Source organism: Astatotilapia calliptera, chromosome 15 (genome assembly GCF_964374335.1).
Source record: "Astatotilapia calliptera chromosome 15, fAstCal68.1, whole genome shotgun sequence".
Classification (NCBI taxonomy): domain Eukaryota; kingdom Metazoa; phylum Chordata; class Actinopteri; order Cichliformes; family Cichlidae; genus Astatotilapia; species Astatotilapia calliptera.
This window is the reverse complement of record NC_137436.1, coordinates 21,638,835-21,656,766: the sequence shown is the minus strand read 5'-3', so window position 1 is coordinate 21,656,766 and position 17,932 is coordinate 21,638,835. Positions and strand designations below refer to the sequence as shown.

Below are 17,932 nucleotides of genomic sequence, written 5' to 3'. Positions count from 1 at the left end.
ACAAGGTCTAAAACAGTTTGGTTATGAAAACAATGTCTATGTTTTCATAGCCATAAACAGACATCACAGTGTGATGTCTGTTTATGGCTCAAGGCCTTGACTGAATTGTTTACTGTGCTTCACACAGCCTGATGAGGAGCAGTGGTACAGAGTGAAAATGATGAACTAATAGTGTACGTTTTATATCGTAGCGCTGCATTTTCTGTGATTGAGACTTAATTCAAGGAGGAACAAAAGGTGCTACGGTACCTGAGGTTCTCATTCCCACACAATATTGTCCCGGGAGGAAGCAAAACTTTCCTGTGGTTGATTTTGGGGTTTTGCTTAGCACTAGGTTGATTTTATCAGTGAGGTTTGGACTGTGTTCTTTCTCTAAGAGAGAGAGAGATGATTTTATGTTTGGACATGTCTAGAACTGTCCCGACTATTTGTTATTTTATTAGTATTTTATTGGTTACGTCTGTTTTGCTTTTGTTACAGTGCACTGAGATAAGAACATTTGAGAGGAGTGATCCACCGGTGGTGATATTTTGTGAGTTCATGATTTAACAATCAGCTCTTTAAACCAGGCCTGAAAGATTGAAATTTAAAGTGCTCTGAAATATTCTTACTGAAAACAGTTGCAAAGTGCGCTTCTCCATGATTGTAATGGGCTTTGGAGAAATTCACTTATATGGGACACTGATCACATGAGATAGTCCTGAGTCTGAAAGGATTGCACGAGTCAATCCAGTGCAAAAAACAAGGAATTGTTTTCCTTTAAAATTATGACGTCACTTTGCTGGTGATGGATGCTCGAATAGGTTGAGCGAGAGACTCCGTTATCAGCAACATCTGGTGTGAATGTGTGTGGATGAATGTGTGTGACTGGACTGTGGTGGACTGACGATGTAGACTAAAAGTTTTGACTGACTTGATACTGAGACAAAAACTGCACTGAGGATTAGTAAATGTTGAGCAACAATTCACCCAGCCTGCAACAGATGGAGACCGGAGGGGGAGACTGTAGCTTCACATGAGAGTGTGGAGATGCAGACTGAACCCTTTGGTTGCTAATTTTGAGTTACTGATGTTTGCATTAAGAAAACTGTGTTTTATTAGCTGTGTTTTGATTAAGGTATCACATTATATTGTTGGGAATGCCAAATGCTACAGTGGAGAAAAGGTTTGATTTCACTCATGACTGGAATATGTTACTATTAACCAGCAGGCCACTGTAAAAAGTCAATTAAATTTTATAGAGGAAAATAGTCAAAACTTTAACAACATCTATGAATAACAGGGGAATGGTAGACTTGTCACATTCAAAATAGAGATATGTAATAACAAACACTGGTCCACGTGGTTTAGGTTCTCCCTTGAAATAGTCAATAATTTTAAAAGTAGAATAGAACCGACAGGCACATGTGCTAGGATGTGCTACTGCAAAAGAACAAGAGCAAAGTAAAGAAAGAAAAACCTATTGTGTTTAGTTTTGATAAATTCAAATCAAAATGTATGATTACACTCAGAGGATCAATATGAAATCAAATATAGGCCAATTCTGTATGAAGCATATGACTGATAACTGTTCTGTCCTGAGCTTTTGTTTTCTATAGCACCTGCTTGACCACACCACCAGTTTTCACGCATAAAGGAGGGTAATTACAAATGTTCGAGGGAGGAATATCACCAGAAGTGGGAAAGGTAAGCCCCGATGGGGGTGATAACACCATCAATTTTACTTATGGTCAAATTCTTAAAATTTCACACCAAACATAAAATTTCTCCAAAACTTAAAGACAGAAGGGAGCTCTGGATAACCATAATTTGGCAAACCATATAAGGATGGAGGTTTGGAATCTATAACTGTGTGTGAAATAACACCCAGTTATGTTAATTATGTTTATTCTAATGTGCAGACATTAGCTAATCTGACCACGTAATGCAATAAACAGGACTGTCGGAAAAGTTAGCGTTAAAGTCACCTTTGACAGTCCAGACTGGGATGGCGTTGGACATCCTCAGGGTGGAGAAAGGGTTGGTGTGACCAAGGTGTGGTTTGACTTATTGTATGTATATTTCAAAATGATACAGCTCTGGATGGCCCAGTTACCAGGGCATGGAAGGATGACAGACTTTATTAAATGAGGAGAAGGAATTTTCTGGGATTGAAGGTCCTCTGGGTGAGTGCTTGACTAAAGCATGCATAAAATAAAAGCTATTTTTTGTTATTGATTGGTAATAGATTGATAATTGGCCACATTTACAGCTGTATTGACTTGTTGTGGACGCAGTCTACTTCATGTTTAAGCACTCTAATTAACAGAGTGAAAATAGTGAGGGAAAGACAGTGGGGGAAAAACTGAGTGACAAATGTGAAGTTCATCTTAATACAGGTGTTGTTTCTAGGCAGTTCTGCAGACGCAGGCTCAGGGCGGGGCCAGGAGTTTAACAGATTTAACATAATAACTAAACTGATTTCATTCCCCAACACAGGATGGCAGGGCTGGAGCAACGATACTGGAGAGGAGTGTTTATGATGTTTTCTGAGATATGATGTCACTAACCTTTTCTTTTAATTTTCTAGCTCCGATGAATTGACACATGGGAGTGTGTCAAAAAGGGGGAAGTTGAGTTTTAACATCAAACAATGGTTGTATGAACATTTTATGACTTTATTTGTGTGTTTAATAATTTAGGTATGGTAAAACTTAAGCTTACAATGACCCAAAAGTTGCCAGACTTTTTCTAGAGAGCCAGTGAGAAGCATTATTTTCATGTTTAAGCGTTAATGATTGAAATAAACTGAATAGTGTTTAGAAGACAAAATGCCTGTGTCCATGAGGAGCTGAGTATCGCACTGGAGAGGAAACTGTGGGAAGGCAGGCTGAAAGAAACACACGATTTTTGTGAAAAGGGGGGCAAATGTTAGAATTAAAAATGGTTAATTTGTTTTTGATTTCTTTTACTAAACGAAGTGGCTATAATTAATTTCATACACACATTGCAAATGTGCTCATAAGAGTTGGCACTCAGTCTTTTGAAGGTCATAAGCTTCGTTCGGCGTGACGGTCTGGACTGATATATTGTAGGTATTGACTTTGAGTGCAGAGGATGCAAACACGCTTACACACACATAGATTATGTGTAGAATAATTCTCTGGGACAGAGAGTCCCAAACATGATATGCTAAACCAATTTTGAATCACTAGAGGAACAATGGATAACAACATTAGATTATTAGGGCTAGGAAGAAAGGTGTTTTGGTTTTCTGCCTTAAAGAGAAAGGAACAGACACCAGACGAGGTCACGGAGATCCTTCGCAGCAGAGATAGACGTGGAGACTGCCAAGACAGCAACTGGGGTGAAGTGTCATAGCGTTTGGGCTCCGGCTAGTCACCTCAAGAGGATGGATCCCATAAGCACAGCAATAAACACGAGGGGATTGGCGAAAATTAAGGAACACCAGACCAACGAGGTTCGAGAGGCTCTTGGTAAAAAGGGGGACACAGCTGTGACCCAAGAATACACAGATCGTTGTTTGAAAATCGGGGCAGAATAATCCCCTGATCTGTGCAACGACTGAAGGGTGGTCTAACCCCTGAGGTCGAAGAAAGAAGAGGAGCGGAGAATCACCTGAAGAAGAAATGAACCCTGCAACACTGGATTGCGAGGTGTAAGTGATCTCTTTAAAAAGAGGTCAAAGGGGGAATTGTGAGATTATTATATTATCTTATGCCACGTTAGAAGATTGTGAAATTATTATGTAGTTTTCACTGAGCATGAGCTTTATCCAGAACTGATTTGGTTCATCTGACTGTTCTTTCGGCGAGGCCGTTGCTTTGTGGATGCAAAGGGCTTGAGGTTATGTGGACAAAGTCCCATGTGACTGCGAAGTCCTTGAACTCTCGAGAACTGTACTGTGGGCCATTATTTGAAATAAGCCTCTCTGGTATACCATGTCTGGCAAATATAGCCTTGAGCTTTTTGATGACTGACCCTGCAGTAGTGGAGAATAGCCTTTCGAGCTCAAAGTAGCGGCTGTAATAGTCTACAGCTACTATGTAGTCTCGTCCGCGCCAGGTGAAGAGGTCTGAGGCCACGGCCTGCCATGGTCTCTCAGGCATGAGAGGTGGAATGAGAGGTTCTTTAGGGTTCGCTGCACACCTTTACTGACATATAGAACAGTTCTACACTGTGGTAGCAATGTCTTTGCCCATGCCTGGCCAAAAGAGGGCATCCCTAGCTCCCTGCTCACTACACTCGATCCCGATGTGCCCAATGTGGATTCTCTCCAGCATATTGTTTCTCAGGGCTGTTGGCACTATTTTTTTGTCACCTTTGAAGATGATGCTATGGTAGTGCAAAATTTCGTCTCTGAAATTCCAGAAATCTGGCACAATCTCTATGCCATATCTCTGCAGCTGTAAAAGCATGCACTGCAGATGAGCCGGAGCTACAGAGATTGGCTTCTTCAGTATGTGCTCCATGGCTTGTGGTCTGACTCGACAACGACTCTTTTGCAGTATATGTAGGTGTGGAAACGTCTGCATCTGAACAACACTGCAAAGAGTTGCTTCTCAATCTGTGCATAATTAACCTCTGTCCGGGTAAGTGTCTTTGGAGCATATGCTATTGGGTGACCGTCTTGCAATTTGCAAAAGTTGCTTTCATTAATGTCAAAATAATAAATTCTGTATAACCTGCTTTTCTTTTAACCAACTACACGAGTTGCCCCCTGCTGGCCATTAGAAAGAATGCAAGCTCACAAAACTGCTGCACTGGATTAACCTTTTAGATCTCAAAACTACTTTATATTCTGTGGTCTTAGTGAAAAACAGCAGCCCAAGCACATATGTCATCAGTAATGGCACTAGGTTAATTTGGGATGGAGCACCCTGCAGCTGTAGTACAATCTGCTCTATCCCCTTTACAGCAATGCCAGCTGCATACAGCCCTGAATAATTGCTCTTTACCAAAGAGCTGTAACATCACACAGCAGCAGGATTTATAGCATAAATAATCAAAGTTTCAGCCGTGAAACTAAAGGCAGCATGCTCAGGATTAATCCAATATCATCAGAGCTGTCGCCACATTTTTGTTTTCAGGGAGAGTCCACTTATTATTTGTTAAGAACCACAGTATTTTCCCAAATGATGATATCAGGTTTTTTTTTTTATCTTTAATTATATGCCAAGGACAAAAATGACATATTTTGTACCATGAGATACTCCTCTTCACACAGCACATTTGTGGTGCAGGTGTAGTAAAGCAGAAATGTTTCTCAAGCTTCCCAGATGGAAGAGTTTAGTGTTCCTGTTGTGTCTAATTTACAAATTTATGCGTTGATTGTTTCCAAAAATGTATTCGTAAAGGAACCGTACGAGCTTGTTTTCATGCAAGCAGAGCAGGTCCACAAGGCCTGAATATAGTAGACTCCTGTTTTTTTAGGAACAAATTAGTCCCAGTACACAAACCTGTCAGTCCACTGGGTTTCAAAAATCTGCTTTTTCAGAGAAAGAATTAAACATTTTCAACAACTCATTCTGAGCTTTTTCAAGTGGATCAATACAAGTGGTGCACATAATGACAGGAGGGATTTTATTCCCCTTGAATTAGTCAAGCTTCCAACGCTGCACTTGTCACTTACCTTAATGACCCAAATCCCATAAAACGTTTCAGGCTGAGGGTGTGTCATTAAGTCGTTACAGGCTTTTAGGAAGCAGAAAGTCAATTTGCAGCGATGGCAAGAACAGTAATTCAATAACGTTCCGTGTTTGTTTTACATTTAGGCCTTTCTTTGCATTTGCTTTCATACTTCTGTTCTCTGCTGTTATGATTGCTATGATATCCTGGCTTAGGGGTTACTAGTCTCGGCTTCAAGGCTATGCAGCTGCTCTCCCTGCTGTTATAATACCCACACAGCGCAAAGGCTGGAGACCATAAAATGTGGAGAATCTGTCAGAGTGTGGGCCTCATCCACGAATAACTGACCGCATGTGAGGAAATGCTATTTCAACATAAAAATTACTTCATGTTGTGCTCATGAACATACTCGAGCATCTTTCTATAACAGTGTCAATATTTGGACGTCGCAAGGCAGCTACTTCTGCTTTTTGTATATGTTTGGTAAAGGCTTACCGTGTCAGAAAAAGCTGAACAGTAAACATTGCACGATTGTGTATTTCTTGTGGTAACATTTTACTCAGAAAAGGTAACACTCTTCACTTGCAAAAACTCTGTCAGATGTGTAGTTACAGCAGCAGTATGCACACATCATCATCATCATACAGGCAGATAATTTAAGTTTTCAGTGCTACAAAAAAATGTGTACAGTGTAACATGTTGTCCGGTAAGGATTGACATTTTTGTAGTGGCAGTTAATCAATAACACCAGCACTCACTAGTTTATTCATACAATAAGAAAAAACACTTTGTGATGGGAAATGTAAAAATAGCCACAGTAATAAAATTCCACAAGTAACTGAAACAAGTGCTCAAAGTTCAGAGGTCAAATGCAGTTTTTTGAGCAGCATCAGAACACTTGGTAGATTTCACAACATTTTGCACTGCAGGTGAACCTGCAGGTTTGAGGCATTAATGACAGAGATGATGCTCAGCATTCAGCATTATAGAGATTCCTGAGTGATAAATGACACCTGTGCATATTTAGGTCAGCCTTAAGAAGGCCTACTCCTAGTAGGATGAATAAAAGAGAGTTAAAATAGATATCACTAATGCTAAGTGCTTTGGTTTATTACAGGAAGTACTAACATATCATGTCATCATGTCTGGTTTAATAATAACCCTAATAACTAAAAATGCTTTAATATTTATATTTAAGTAAATATTGACATACAACATGCATATACATTTTACTATTTAAAACATGCAGTTGAAGTGTAAATTTCCACCTAGCACAAATAATTTTAAAAACTGTATATTAACTTTTATGAGTGGACTACTCAGACAGGATCTTTAATTTTATACACTTCCCTATTAATCCACTGAAATGCCCTATATGGTCACGCTGGTTAGTATTACTTTAACCAAGCTATTGTCTTCATAGGACTGTATGTACATGTGAAGGCAGTTCCTCACAACAGATTACTGAGGATATACTCATATGCAGTGCAAGACATCCTTAAAAGGAAGTCTCTATTTTCAATAGAAGGTTGTTTAAAAACTCTGAGCTGACCTTGTAGTATAAAAAAAATAAAAAAGGAAAAGCACCTTCACTGAAACATTGCAGGAACAAAAAGGTCGTTACAATTTAAGTGTCTTAATCTTCGAATAAAAACCAACAATAAATGCCCATAACTGTAAGGTAAAAACAATCACTGGACATGTTCTCTGTGCCTCTTCTCTAATCTAATATAAAATCATACACAGAGCTCATATAACAGGATCAATTACATAAAAGAGGTCTGGCATGAGTATGAACAAATACACACCAACCTTTAACAGTGGCTACAAAAACAGCCCTCTATAACTGGAAAGATAAAAACCATCCTTCAGTAATAGTATCAAACAAGAGGCACCTGAAAACCTTAATAAACACTCATTTAGCAGTATCACCTGGCGTCCTGTGGAAAATAACCCAAGAAATAACTATACATGCACACAAGAAAAATATTTACATTTAATAAGCAACCTCCCGCCTACATTAGTGCCCCAATCTGTAAACTAATCATCTTTTAACAAGGAAGAAAATGTAAAAATCTTTGAACTGCATGTCAGCTACTCACTAACTCTGTTTAGTAACTGTGGTGTTTACTGAGTGCTGTGTGTTTACTACCTAGTAAATGTCATCTGATGACTTCAAATTGTCAGCACTTCTTCCCCAGCTAAAAACACCTATGTGGGTGGATGAGTGGGTGAGTGAGTCAAGTATCACAGAGACAGATTATTTCTCCATTATAGGCAAAAAAATCATTCTAGCGCCAGCAGTAGTAGTAGTACTAGTACATGTTGTTGTGTTTGGGGTGCCAGAGTCAGAATTTGTCAGTCTCTTCTGGATAAATACAGGGCAAAAGGTAGATATGTAAACATCTTTAAACCCTGAGTTACAGAAACAGTAAATCAACGGGTCCAGCAGGCAGTCGCTGTAAGACAAAACCATGAGGGCGTCGTACACCTGGACAGCTATGTTTTCTGCATCCTGCCAGTTCTTCAGCCGCACAAACAGCAGTGCTGCTCTAGTTATAGTGCAGGGAAGGAAGCAGAAGGAGAAGACAACGACAACAGATGTGACTAAGCACACAGCCCTCCTCAGCTTAGTCTTCTCCCCAACCGTCTTCTTCCTCAGCCGGCTGACAATGCGGACCGTGCAGTAGACGAGGATGATGTAGGGGATGATGATTTGGGAGAAGAAAACAATCTTACAAAAACAAAATAAACAAAAACCCCACTATTAGGTATGACTCGTTACAATAGCCCTATGTGTCACACAGTCAACTTGGATTTCTATACAGACATGGGAAAGTTTATCATGTACACTCCTAACTTAAACACTCTGTCTTCAATCATGGACTAATATTTTGACCCCTTTAAACCCCTCCTTAGCTTCTCCAGCTAACCCCCTGCCTTTTACTTAAGTTATGATGTTAAGTTAGAAATGTAAACGATTCAAATTAATTCTTTCTTTCAAGAATAACTGGTGATTATCTGTTGATTTTTGTTTTTCTAACATTAGTTAACAGTTGTCTGGTCTCTAAGATTTCCAAATATTGTGAAAAGTGTCTATAGAAGCGTTTATCTTTATCTGCACACGTTCCACATCTCATCCCATCACTGGTCCAGACCCTGAAAATCCTGTGTTTATTTCAAAAGTTACATAAACAAAGGAATATTAATAATTAGGACAAAGAGAAAAAAAACGTGCTTAATAATAAATGTAAATGATTCATGAAAACTTTTGTTTATACGCTGTCTCCAATTTTTACTTCAGAAAAACTCTAATTCGGTTCTGCCACGCCTGGGTGAGTGTATCTATGTCTTGTGGAAAGGAACTGCCAGTTAGGGAACTGAACTGGATATTGACTGTAATGCCAGCTTTATAGGAAGTTGAAGCAGTTGTGTTAATCTCTGCTGTTCTTCTTAAATGTTCAAATATAAATATTAAAGTTTTTTTGAATCCAAATCCACCCGTTTTCTTTGTGGAGGCTGGAGGCCATCTGATCTGTCAGAGCGAGGCAGCGAACAACCTGTTTTTAGTCAGTTGTCATCAGTATATATTGTTAGGTAACATAAAACAACACTAAATCCAAACAAATACACTGAAACCGTACCTCTCTAAAGGTGTCCGTCACATCATGTAAGAATGTCTCCTTTTCCCGTCCGTGGCTGTTGCAGCACTCAAAGGTTGTGACCATAGTAGGAGTGGTGAGGGGAAGCAAGAGGATCCAGATGACGACAGAAATCTGAGGAGATTTCTTAAACACGTTGACAAAATTTCTCCTTCCAAGATGGACCACATTGAAGTAGCGATCGAGGGACATTGTGATGAGGAAGGCGATGCTGGCTCCTCGATTGAGAAACAGCATGAAGAGCATTATCTTACAAAGCACAGTGTCCTCACTGCGCCTCAAGTTGTGCTGGTAATGATGGATCTTGAAAGGAAGGCAGCCCACCAGCAAGAAATCAGCAACCACAATATTGAACAAGAAGATCGCTTTGTTCTTCCAGAACTTGTATCTAAAAAGGTCATTGTGGCGGAGGCGTGGCCCCGGGCGCAGCTGCAGGGGAGGAGTGCAGCAGAAGGCTCAACAGGGCGGCGCTGCGAGGCCGGTAAGAACAGCTGATGGTGTTTATGTACTGATGATGGTTTCCCTCCGCTGTTTTTATAGTGAGACGGGGAGGGGCGGCCAGAGGAGAGATCAGCTGGGCTCGTGAGCTGTCAGACTGTACGACTGAGTCAGCTGTCAAAACTCAAAACTCAAAGCTTCAATAAATGTGGAAGTTGGCAGTACATACCTGTGTGTGCGTGTGTCTGTGCCTGGTGTATTCCACAAGTGGTGCCGAAACCCAGGAAAGTGCCGGTGGGGGAATGTCCGACCCACAGGCCGCGCCACCCGCCCAGCCTCTGCAATTCTTGGCGCAGATGCTAGCGGAGATGGCGACGATGAGCCGGGATCAGGCGGCCGACCAGCGTGCCCACCTGGCCGCGCTGCAGGAGCAGACGGACCGACAGACGCAAATTCTGGAACGGCTGGTCGGGGCCGCTGCCACGCCGAAGCCCTCGCCACTGTCGGTGGCGGTGCCCCGGATGGGGGACGGGGACGACCCACAAATTTTTTTGGAGACCTTCCGGGCCACGGCGGAGGCTTGCCAATGGCCGCGGGAGGAGTGGGCTCCGCGGCTGCTCCCCCTGCTGTCTGGGGAGGCACAAACAGCGGCCCTGAGTCTGCCTCCGGCGTCGAGGAGCAGCTTCCCGGACGTGAGCCGGGCGGTGGTGGACAGGCTGGGGCTCACCGCCGAAGACCATCGCCGGCGGTTCCGGGCCTGTCGGCTGGCTACAACGGACCGACCATTCGCCTGGGCCCGGCAGCTGCGCGACGCGGCGGTGCGCTGGCTGCAACCGGGGGCATCGGAGGGCGAGACGAAGCTGGTGGACAAGGTGGTGCTGGAGCAGTTCACGGAGGGGTTGCCAGCGGAGACGGCGAGATGGGTCCGGTGCCACCGGCCCGCCAGCTTGGAGGTAGCAGTGACGCTGGCGGAGGACCACCTTGCCGCTGGAGCAGGGGAACCCGGGGACGCCGGACGGAGGCCGAACAAACAGGCCCCAGTGCCGGCCCCGAGGCGCCGTGTGCCGGCACCAGGGCAGGCCGAGCGGCTGCCGGCGCTGAGCCCCACTAACCCTTTCGCGGCGTTGATGCCGTCCAGGGGAGCCGAGCCAAGTGGAGCCGCCCCCGAGCCACGGAGAGCAGCACAGACGCCGGGGCCGGAGTGTTGGAAGTGCGGGCAGCCGGGGCACCTGAGGAGGGATTGTCCGCTTATGGAAGTGGGGCAGGTGTTCCGCGTTGCTGGCGCCCCAGCACCCTCCCCCGGTCCAGGAGGGACATACAGTATTCCGGTAAGGACTCGAGGGGGTATACGCCAGGCGTTGGTGGACACGGGCTGCACGCAGACCCTCGTACACCAAAGCTTGGTTCGCCCCGGGGCATTGCTGGAGGCAGAATGGGTGGAGGTGAGGTGTGTGCATGGTGACGTTCACAGGTATCCCATAGTGCCGCTGTTATTAAAGTATAAGGGCAACATGCATAGAGTAACGGCGGCGGTTAGCCCGCGCCTGTCGCACCCCCTGATTCTGGGTACCAATTGGCCGGGGTTTCATCAGCTATTGGGGCAGTACGCGGGGGTGCGATCACGACCGGAAGCGGGGTGTAGCGTGTGCGCGGCATTCAGCGGTGACGCGGGGTCGTCCGACACCGACTCCGGGGGGGAGGAGCCGGCGGGTCCCTCACGGGACGTCCCGCCGGCCCCGGAAGTGTCCCCCATGGGTGATTTCCCACTGGAGCAGTCTCGTGACGGCACCCTACGCTCAGCCTTTGACCAAGTGATGGCTATTGATGGTCACGTGGTGCGCCCTGAGGCCGCGCAGACCTACCCGCGTTTCGTCTTATTAAACGACCGGTTATATCGAGTGAGTCGTGACACTCAGACCGAGGAAACACACACCCAGTTGTTGGTGCCGCAGGGCCGCCGGGAAACGCTTTTCCAGGCGGCCCACTATAACCCCATGGCAGGGCATATGGGCTACGAGAAAACTCTGGAGCGAATAACGGCCCGATTTTATTGGCCGGGCATCCGAGCGGATGTGCGCCGCTGGTGCGCGTCCTGCCCGGACTGCCAACTTGTTAACCAGCCGGCCATACCGAAGGCGCCGCTGCGCCCTCTCCCCCTCATTGAGGTCCCGTTTGAGCGCATCGGCATGGACCTCATCGGGCCGTTTCACCGGAGTGCACGCGGCTACCGCTTTGTGTTAGTCCTGGTGGATTACGCAACGCGGTACCCGGAAGCAGTTCCGCTGCGCACCATCTCTGCAAAGAGTGTGGCGCAGGCACTGTTTCAGGTCATCTCCCGAGTCGGAATCCCGAAAGAGATACTGACTGACCAGGGCACGTCGTTTATGTCTCGTACACTGCGGGAACTGTACGAATTACTGGGCATTAAATCTATTCGGACCAGCGTCTACCACCCTCAGACTGACGGGCTGGTGGAGCGGCTGAATAAGACTTTAAAGTCCATGATTCGGAAGTTCATTAACGAGGATGAACGCAATTGGGATCACTGGCTAGACCCTCTGTTATTCGCAGTGCGGGAGGTGCCCCAGGCCTCCACGGGATTTTCTCCCTTTGAACTGCTGTTCGGCAGGAGGCCACGTGGGGTGCTCGACCTGATTAAAGAAAGCTGGGAGGACGGTCCGAGCCCCGCCAAAAATGAGATTCAGTACGTGTTGGACCTGAGAGCAAAACTCCACACTTTGGGGAGGTTGTCACGGGAGAATTTGCTCCAGGCTCAGCAGCGTCAGCAACGCCTGTATGACAGAGGGGCTAGACTCAGGCAATTCTCACCGGGAGATAAAGTGCTTGTGTTACTCCCTACTTCCAGCTCGAAGTTGCTCGCCAAGTGGCAAGGACCCTTTGTGGTCACACGGCGAGTCGGGGACGTGGACTATGAGGTCGCTCGGTCGGACAGGGGAGGAGCCACGCAGATTTATCACCTCAATCTCCTCAAACAGTGGAGAGAGGCTGAAACCGCTTCTCTGGTGAGCCTGGTGAAGGAGAGAGATGAGTTGGGGCCTGAGGTGCCAAATTCTATCATTCCCGCCTCCCTCCCTTGTGATGACCATCTCACACAGGCCCAGAGAGCGGATGTTGTCGCGTTGCAACAGCGTTTTGCGGACGTGTTCTCCCCCCTGCCCGGCCGGACGTCCCTCATCGAGCACCATTTCGTGACGCAGCCTGGCGTGACGGTGCGTTCACGGCCCTACAGGCTCCCGGAGCACAAGCGAAAAATCGTGCAGAGGGAATTGGCGGAAATGCTGAGGATGGGAGTAATAGAAGAGTCGCACAGCGCCTGGTGTAGCCCCATCGTTCTGGTGGCGAAGAAGGATGGGTCTATACGGTTCTGTGTCGACTATCGCAGGGTGAACGAAGTGTCACGCTTTGATGCCTACCCCATGCCTCGGGTCGACGAGCTCCTGGACCGGTTAGGCACGGCCCGCTTTTTCACGACACTGGACTTAACCAAGGGCTATTGGCAGATTCCCTTGTCTGCCGAGGCCAGGGAGAAAACGGCCTTCTCCACTCCGTACGGTTTGTACCAGTTCGTGACACTTCCGTTCGGCCTGTTCGGGGCCCCGGCCACTTTCCAGCGTCTCATGGACCGGGTACTGCGTCCGCACGCAGCGTATGCTGCCGCCTACCTGGATGACGTGATCATCCACAGCGACACCTGGGCGGAGCATGTGCTGCGGGTGGCCGCGGTCCTGGAGTCCCTGAGGGGGGCGGGGCTCACGGCCAATCCGAAGAAGTGCGCGGTTGGACGGAGGGAGGTGCAGTATCTGGGGTACCACCTGGGGGGCGGGCAGGTGCGTCCACAGGTGGAGAAGACGGCGGCTATCGCATCCTGCCCGCGCCCCAGGACGAAAAAGGAGGTGAGACGGTTCTTGGGGTTGGCGGGTTACTATCGTCGCTTTGTGCCGGGGTTTGCGCAGCTAACCAGCCCCCTGACCGATCTCACTCGAAAGGGTGCCCCGGATCTGGTCCAGTGGACGGGGCCGTGCCAGGCGGCGTTTGTGCAGGTGAAAAAGGCTCTCTGTGGGGAGCCGCTGCTTCACACTCCTAACTTTTCCCTCCCTTTTGTTCTGCAGACTGACGCCTCGGACAGAGGGCTGGGAGCCGTTTTGTCCCAGCAGGTGAGGGGGGCTGACCGCCCTGTCCTGTACATCAGCCGGAAGCTAGCGGAGCGCGAGCGCCGGTACAGCACCGTGGAGAAGGAGTGCCTGGCCATCCGGTGGGCGGTCGGCTCCCTGCGCTATTACCTCCTGGGACGCTCATTCACCCTCTGTTCGGACCACGCCCCGCTGCAGTGGCTCCACCGCATGAAGGATGCCAACGCCCGGATCACCCGGTGGTATCTGGCGTTGCAGCCCTTTAAGTTCAAGGTGATCCATAGGCCGGGGGCGCAGATGGCGGTGGCCGATTTTCTCTCTCGCTCGCGGGGGGGAGTTGGCTCGGCCGGACGGCTCCCCGGCCTCGAACGGGCGGTGGGGGTGTGTGGCGGAGGCGTGGCCCCGGGCGCAGCTGCAGGGGAGGAGTGCAGCAGAAGGCTCAACAGGGCGGCGCTGCGAGGCCGGTAAGAACAGCTGATGGTGTTTATGTACTGATGATGGTTTCCCTCCGCTGTTTTTATAGTGAGACGGGGAGGGGCGGCCAGAGGAGAGATCAGCTGGGCTCGTGAGCTGTCAGACTGTACGACTGAGTCAGCTGTCAAAACTCAAAACTCAAAGCTTCAATAAATGTGGAAGTTGGCAGTACATACCTGTGTGTGCGTGTGTCTGTGCCTGGTGTATTCCACAGTCATATAACAGTTAATTGTTTCACAGCCAGCGAGTTTGCTTTGTATCAAGAGCGAATGAAGAGGAACAGGAAAAAAATAAACCTAAGCTTATGATGCTGTTTCTGCCATCTACACGACCTCGTCCTCTCCTCGGAGAGCTGAGTAAAATGTTGGACAGTCGCACTCAGACTCATGTCAGATAAACTCTTCAAAACTCATAGACCAGCGTGGGAACATATGTAGATTTTACTTTGTAGCGACTTGCAAGGTCTGCTTTTTTATTTTGTTTGCACTTCAGTGTAACACTTACAGCTTAGCTTTTTTGTTCTACACTTTCTATTTTAACTTTTCAAGAACAAAATTGGATTCATCTGTCCATTTCAAAGGTTTAATAGAGTTTTGGTAGGTCTTGTTATTTTCATGGCATCTGAATTGGTTGCATCAGAGTGGTCACAGTCTTTTAAAGATAAACTTAAAACCGCTTTCTTCGCCACATCAGTAGCGCAGTTGGTTTACACTTCATTTAGCAAACTTTGCCCCCAGTAACCAGAATCCAGCACAGCTTTCCTCTTGGTTTTTACTAAAACGAGAATAAATGTAAACGAGTAAAAAGATTTCCCGTACCTGAAGATGAAGATGTAGAGAACGGACAGGTTGAGAGGCAGACCCAGTGTAAATTCTCCCACCATTACCCAGGAGAGGACTTGGTATGTAATGTCACTGGGTGTTTTGCAGTGGTCAACTGATCGATTTACAGACATGTTTTGTTGAATCATCATATAAATGGCAAAAAATGTCCACCTTCTATAGCAGATAAAGCTACGGTCAAATTAATATGTCGTATATTGAGAAAGCAAGCATTGCAGTTAAATCCTTTATCCTGGAGGTTGTTGTAGGTTCCTATGATCTCGAATCTTCACCCCTCAGGGACAGATGCTCCTTCTCACTCTCCTTCTAGTTCCTTAAATTGAACAGTCCCCTTAAGAGAGCCTTGCAGTGATTGTGGACCTCTGTCAAGGCTGGTTTTTCCATGGCAAAAGATACGGAGGAAGCACACTCTCAATGCAGTGAAGGAGAAAGGAGAAAATGCCCTCTCTTAGCCTCTGTTTATGTGATGCTACCACGCTGGTTACTTGCGAAGAAGTATTTACATTCAGGAGGTGCTGGAGGTGTGGTTTAGGGAGCTCTACTCAACTGACTGAGAAACTAAGCATGAGAGTTACATTTATGAATCTTTCAATCTGCAAACTCTAAATTATTACTGCAAAAAAGGAATCTGACAGTAATTTCGATGTTACAGAGAGAGAGAGCTATTTGGAAACTGGTAGTTCAAGGTGGTTTTATCAGCAGACTGGCTAAACTCCTTGTGACATTCAGGGGACTGTCAATATGACAAAATCATGCTTGCACATTTGCAATATTATGTTTGGAGACATTCATGGAAAAAACATGCAAACACATATAAGTTTTACATTGCTATAAAGTGACAGATCAGTGTCTTTAGGTACACAGTTTTAGATTTGAGATTTTTCCTACGTTCAATAATCTGTTATGACAAAGTAATAACATTGTTTATGAATCTTTTTTAAATGTTAAAAAAAAATCATAAACCTGTGTCTTATTGACAGATACATTTGTTTGTCAAAGCCTCATTTGGCAGCAGCTACAGCCTTCTATGTTCAAGGGTTTTCAATCTTTGCACATCTGGATTCAGGCTGTTTGTTCCACTCTTCCTGACACATCTTTTCTTGCATTGCATGGAAAGCCAGTCTGACTGAGCTGCTACTTTATAGTCGCTGGCAGAGTCTGTATTTCAGCTCCATGCCAGCTAATCTAAGTTGGATTAATACTTATCAGTTTTCTTGATTAAACCTACTTTGGTTATGTCAAAGTGAGAGTTTGCCAGGGTCAGAATCAGGTGTTTTTGTTATTTGGTTGAAGGATTACGGGCAGTGCCAACCTATACCTCTATTTTATCAATATGTCACCGGTGCCACAGAAATAATGAGTGAAGGATCAGCTTCATAGCTTGGAAAGTGTGCACGTGATAATTATCTTCAAATGAAATCACCTCTTACTTTGTGCAATCTAATGTTGGAATTCCACATTTGTTTATGATTTCAAGCTTTTTTTTCCGTTTCAAAATGATTAAGACCATTGTGCTTCTGTGATACTGAAAGGTTTTGAAAGGTTCTGCATTCTGACCTGCTAATATTCTAAATGTTGTCTGTGCTGGTGTGCTGGCACACAGCGGGTTAAATGGTATCCACAGGCATGAATATTGTGTTTTTGGATTAGCTTTGTCATAGAGGAGGGATTTTTCCAGGCTGTATTCTTCCTCAGTTCCAGCTGGGATATTCTCCAGACCCAAATGACACTCTACAGGAATGGTATCATCATGAATTCATGCATGTTTGGTTAAGTGTTGTTGAGCATACATATAGGAAAACTGTACAACATGAAAGATACAACAAAAAAGTGAAGGGTTGTGAATACTTTTCAAAGAAATAGTTGTATGATTCATGGGGTGAGGTTGAGCCAGAATACAAGTTTGTCTGAAGATCTGATGAGTTTACACTGCATACATTTTGTTACAGTATATAAGAGGATTCTTTAAGAAATATTACAGCTTTCTAATACAGACAGGAGTTCATCTTCAAGTACACCTTTGTTTGAACATACTAGCGAATTGCAAGCAGTGGAAAAGTCATGTCTATGCCTTAGGATGAGCATAAAGAGTCTTCTACAACTATGAAAACTCAGAGGAAATCATAGACAAACACTTTGGTCATTCTTACAAAATACTCCTTGCAAAAATCAACCTGAAAATGCATAACAGCGTTTTTGGTAACTAAGTCAACCATGCAATCTTGTCAAAGTCAACATACTTTGCTCTGTTCATGTTAACCGTTAAAGTAACCATTCCTCCTCCTCTCTAAAGCTGCCCTCTGCTGTAAAATACAAGAAAACTAATCATTTCAAACTTCAATATAAATTTGAATCCTATTAAGCCATGCACTGACATCTTTACTTCACTTTACTTAACTGTACTGCTGTGTCATTGTCTGACACAATGTTGCACAAATGAGCTATGCCACATGGTTTCTGCAACAGACACATGAACACAGTTGAGTACGTTTTGTGCTTTATGGCTTGTTGCACGTCTGACTGTAACAGTGCGAATTTTAACCCATTACAGCCATTGCAACGTGACTTTTCTATACCAATAATATGAGTGTATGTCATGGCCCAGCAGGCCTGCCTGAGGATGGTCAGCTGTGACAGTGTTTTTGTTGTTGTTACTCTCTCTCTTTCGCTCCTCCCAGGGCGGGACTCATTATGGGTTCCCACCTTTGGCTCACGCACCTGCAGGACATCTACAGTA

At 45.6% G+C, this 17,932-nt stretch overlaps 1 protein-coding gene across 1 annotated transcript; it reads right to left on the bottom strand.

The window, feature by feature from the left end:
• Positions 1-6,162: 6,162 nt before the first annotated feature.
• LOC113037145 (12-(S)-hydroxy-5,8,10,14-eicosatetraenoic acid receptor-like) lies at positions 6,163-15,308 on the bottom strand. The gene is made up of 3 exons (XM_026193887.2): positions 15,172-15,308; positions 9,273-9,678; positions 6,163-8,362 (listed from the first exon to the last, which is right to left on the bottom strand). Exons 1-3 carry the CDS (start codon positions 15,306-15,308, stop codon positions 7,889-7,891), a joined length of 1,017 nt encoding a protein of 338 aa, XP_026049672.2. The 3' UTR covers positions 6,163-7,888.
• Between the last annotated feature and the right edge of the window lie 2,624 nt (positions 15,309-17,932).